We start from the raw sequence: 806 nt of genomic DNA on the forward strand, positions 1-806 counted from the left end.
TGTGCAAGAACGTGTGCACAATGAGAGAAATAAGGTCTTTTCTTACTGTCTCTGATACAGGGATTTTGAAAACTTCTGAAAATTGAAGAAGTTATTAAGAAGTCATTAATTTTTTTTTGTAGAATATTTTGAGGAAATGAAAGAATATGGCCCAATTCATATTCTGTGGTCGGCATCAGAAGAGGATCTGGTTGATAGCCTAAAAGGTGTTGCCGGCTGCATTGACAAATGCTGTAAGGCCACTGAAAAACGGATGTTTGGACTCTCAGAGACGCTGCTGCCTGTTGTACACGAGTATGTGCTTTATAGTGAAACGTTAATGGTAAGAACACCTAATTATACTTTTACCTTAGTCCCTTACCTGATTATAAGCTCTTTAAAGGCAGCTTCTATTTCTATTTTGTTCACCACTATCTTCCTATCCTAGCAGAATGCTTTGTATGTAGATGCTCAATAAATATCTGTTCACTGAGTGAATGAATAGGTAAATGAAAGAATACATTAATAAAAGATGGGGATACTCAGTAACAACAAAAAGATATTCATAAGATTACATATAGACTCGAAGCATCACAGTCAAGATCTACTTAGAGAAAATGATTAGTTTCTACATCCTTTTTGATTTTACTTTTTAAGAACTTTTAGTGCTCTGGGGATTTATTTTATCAAAGAGTTGATTTCACTTTTCCAGATACGTTTGATTTAGCAATTTACTAAACACCATTATGTCGAAAGTACTTGAATAGGATCTTGATACTTGTTCTATCCTCTAAATTCTTTTGAGGATGCTTAAAAAAAAAAAAAAA

General features: G+C 33.5%; 1 protein-coding gene across 1 annotated transcript in view; it reads left to right on the forward strand.

Annotated features, from left to right (window-relative positions):
• Nucleotides 1-806, forward strand: part of SNX7 (sorting nexin 7) — an 88238-nt gene that overhangs the window by 8907 nt on the left and 78525 nt on the right. Inside the window, exon 4 of the mRNA XM_023733477.1 lies at nt 123-322. Coding sequence (XP_023589245.1) covers nt 123-322 — 200 coding nt within the window. The remainder of the gene's footprint in view (nt 1-122; nt 323-806) is intronic.

Source organism: Trichechus manatus, unplaced genomic scaffold (assembly GCF_000243295.1).
Source record: "Trichechus manatus latirostris isolate Lorelei unplaced genomic scaffold, TriManLat1.0 scaffold00058, whole genome shotgun sequence".
NCBI classification, from domain to species: domain Eukaryota; kingdom Metazoa; phylum Chordata; class Mammalia; order Sirenia; family Trichechidae; genus Trichechus; species Trichechus manatus.